We start from the raw sequence: 3,212 nt of genomic DNA on the forward strand, positions 1-3,212 counted from the left end.
CTTTAAATTCAGAGTTCGTGAAGTTTATGATCATCCTGTATATATGCTGAAACTTTACTCATTCTCTAAAACGGGGTCGGCAACCTATGGCACGCGAGACAACTTTTAGTGGCACTCTAATTGAATAAAAAATAATTAAAATTTAATTTTTTCTACGTAATTTTTGAGGTCCATTATAACCAGAGCAATTTTGATAGTATAACAAAATTGGTAGAATTATGTCGGCATCCGGAATAACACTATAACTTAGATTCGGCACAACACCGCTGAAAGGTTGTCGACTCCTGCTCTAGAATATGCATTTATGGGCATTCTTGTAATTTTGTTGGAATTGTTAGANAATTTTTTCTACGTAATTTTTGAGGTCCATTATAACCAGAGCAATTTTGATAGTATAACAAAATTGGTAGAATTATGTCGGCATCCGGAATAACACTATAACTTAGATTCGGCACAACACCGCTGAAAGGTTGTCGACTCCTGCTCTAGAATATGCATTTATGGGCATTCTTGTAATTTTGTTGGAATTGTTAGATTTGCAAAATTGCTATTGAAGATATTATCCATGAAGATTTAATTATTATGAACTTTATGGAGAAACATATAAAACACTATCTTACTGTCTTAAAATATTCGGGTTGAATCTAATTCTTTTTTATCATTGTTCACGAGATTATGAACTTCTGCTTTTTCCCAAAATTGTTGTTGTTATTTAAGTTATGGCAATGCAACACTTGGGCGATTTGCCTAGAGGGACTGCTTTCCGGGAGATCTTTTTAAGGGAAACTGGCCCCTATTTAGGCGTTACAGACGTGGAGAAAACTCGAAAAACTCCACGTGGCCAGCCCGTCCGAGCGAGGCGTGAACCCTGAACTCCGAGTGTTCGGGGTACGAAGACCGCTTGGCCCCAAAAGTGAGAGCGATACTAAGAGAAACATCTAATAAAATTTCTCAAAACTCCTGAGCCTTTTTTCTTTTTTTAAACTCTTTCCGTCCTCTTACTGTTAGTATCAAAAGGGCAGTGTTACTTTAATACTAACAGTAAGAGGGCGGTAACACCGCCCTCTTACTGTTAGTATTAAAAAAGAAAAAAGGCTCAGGAGTTTTGATACTAATGAGGCCTTTTGATACTAAGAGGGCCTCATTAATTAAGCAAGCCCATTATGGGTTTGGCCATGCCCACAATCGGGTGGCTGGGTGGTGAGGGACGGGCCCCTGGACGGACCATCCCCCAAAAAATTCCTGGGTATTATTCGACCCGTCCGAATTTAATCCCGTGTCACTCAGAGCGGTAGGCTACCAGCTTAACCGTTCGGCCATCCGGCCATGTAAAGTCCTGAGTCTACTACTAATACGACATTAAAAAAATACAGTTTCCACTGGTTCAATATCATTAAAATTATTATTTGAAACTAGCTGTACTCGGCCACGCATTGCTGTGGCTCAAAATGCATCTATTATAAATGTATAACACACCCACGGGAGGAATTTCGAAAAATCCCTTCTTTGTGTACATTCTCTTGATGTACCCTATTAAAACGCAATCGAAATAGCAAAAAACCGCATGTAAAATATTATAATAGAAGCCGAGTTCTTCAAGGTAAACCTTAATTTTGTCCCTCTCCTCCGCGGGGAGAGAATTTCGACATCTACATAAAATAAAAACACGCGCGTATTCGTTGTGCCAAAATTTCAAAGCAATTGGTTAAGAACTTTTGGAGATTTTAGTTTTTGAACAAACGAACATTTACATTTTTATTTATATAGATATTGTATTTATTATGTTTATTGTTTAATAATTAAACATCGTGCTTAAACAATACTCTAATGTAAAAAATAATTCTTATTACATAATAATACAGTATATTTGTTTAACAATATCATATCAAAATTTGGACTTAATTTAAACTCTTTAATTTAAATAATGACTTCAGTTACCCTCGTTGGTGTTTCAGAAAATGCAAGAACAACAGTTTTGCAGTCTAAATTGTGGGAGAGAGGCGCCATAATAAATACTTTTATAGAAACAATTCCAAAATCAGAAACAATTTATTTATATCTACCATTTAATAAGAAAATTCTCGACATAATCGGAAGGTAAGTTTATTTAGTGATATTTATTATTAAAAATTTATTACCTATCAAATTTAATGCTTTATTTACAATTGACTGAAAGGTATATAAATCACACACAATCATCATTCAAATCAGTACTTAAAACTATTCTATTTATTACTGCTTGTTCAATATATTTTCCTTTATTTCCGTAAAAGAAAGTCAGGTCATGACATACATGCTAGAGTAGAATATAATGATTGGCTAAAATACTACAATAAATTCTCAGAGAATTACCGAAAAAATGTTTGTCAAAAATATATAGAAACTAAAATAAGACCAGAAATTCATCGAGAAGAGATAATTAAAACGGAAGAACTTCAGGATTGTATTAAGAAACTTAAAGATAAATCAACACCAGGAGCAGATACAATACCTAATTCACTCATTAAAATGCTGCCACTAGAAATCATTCAATATTTAACCAGACAATTCAATCAATTCTACAGTTATAGTATAATACCGGACAAATGGAACGAAGTCATTTTTACCATGATATATAAACAAGGGAACAAACAGGAACCAGCCAATTACAGACCAATAGCTCTTCTGTCTTGTCTACGGAAAGTATTCACTGCAGTATTAGCTAGTAAATTTAATCATTGGACAGCTGTTAATAATTATAGAAATGATACGCAATTTGCATTTGTGGAAGGAGGTGGTACTCAGACAGCTCTCTTTGTGTTGTTAACAATAATTCAAATACAGTTGCTTAAGAAAAGACATAAAGTGTTTGCCCTTTTTTTGGACCTTGAAAAAGCATACGATATGATTAGCATTACAGACCTACAAAGTAAGATGAAGAGATGTGGAGCAAATGAACCTTTGATAAAAATGATAGGATTGCTGTTTGGAAAATATAAGACAATCATTAAACAAGATGCAAAGATCTGGACACCGTTTATTACCAACAGAGGACTACTACAAGGAGATCCGTTGTCCCCATATCTTTTCAATTTTTATCTATATGACCTAAATACTTGTTTTCAAAGAGACGAAGATGGTATTCAAATCGAAAATCAGACAATACATACCATATCATATGCCGATGACATTGTGCTGGTAGCTCCTACGGCAGCTGCGCTCCGTAGAAAGAT

At 34.6% G+C, this 3,212-nt stretch overlaps 1 protein-coding gene across 1 annotated transcript in view; it reads left to right on the forward strand.

Annotated features, from left to right (window-relative positions):
• The first annotated feature begins 1,837 nt into the window (after positions 1-1,837).
• LOC111631305 overlaps positions 1,838-3,212 on the forward strand; it is a 5,079-nt gene continuing 3,704 nt past the window's right edge. The window contains exon 1 of the mRNA XM_023375524.1: positions 1,838-2,097. Coding sequence (XP_023231292.1) covers positions 1,925-2,097 — 173 coding nt within the window. The 5' untranslated portion in view covers positions 1,838-1,924. The remainder of the gene's footprint in view (positions 2,098-3,212) is intronic.

This window comes from Centruroides sculpturatus, unplaced genomic scaffold, assembly GCF_000671375.1.
Source record: "Centruroides sculpturatus isolate CEXI.00-Female unplaced genomic scaffold, Cexi_2.0 scaffold443, whole genome shotgun sequence".
Lineage (NCBI taxonomy): Eukaryota > Metazoa > Arthropoda > Arachnida > Scorpiones > Buthidae > Centruroides > Centruroides sculpturatus.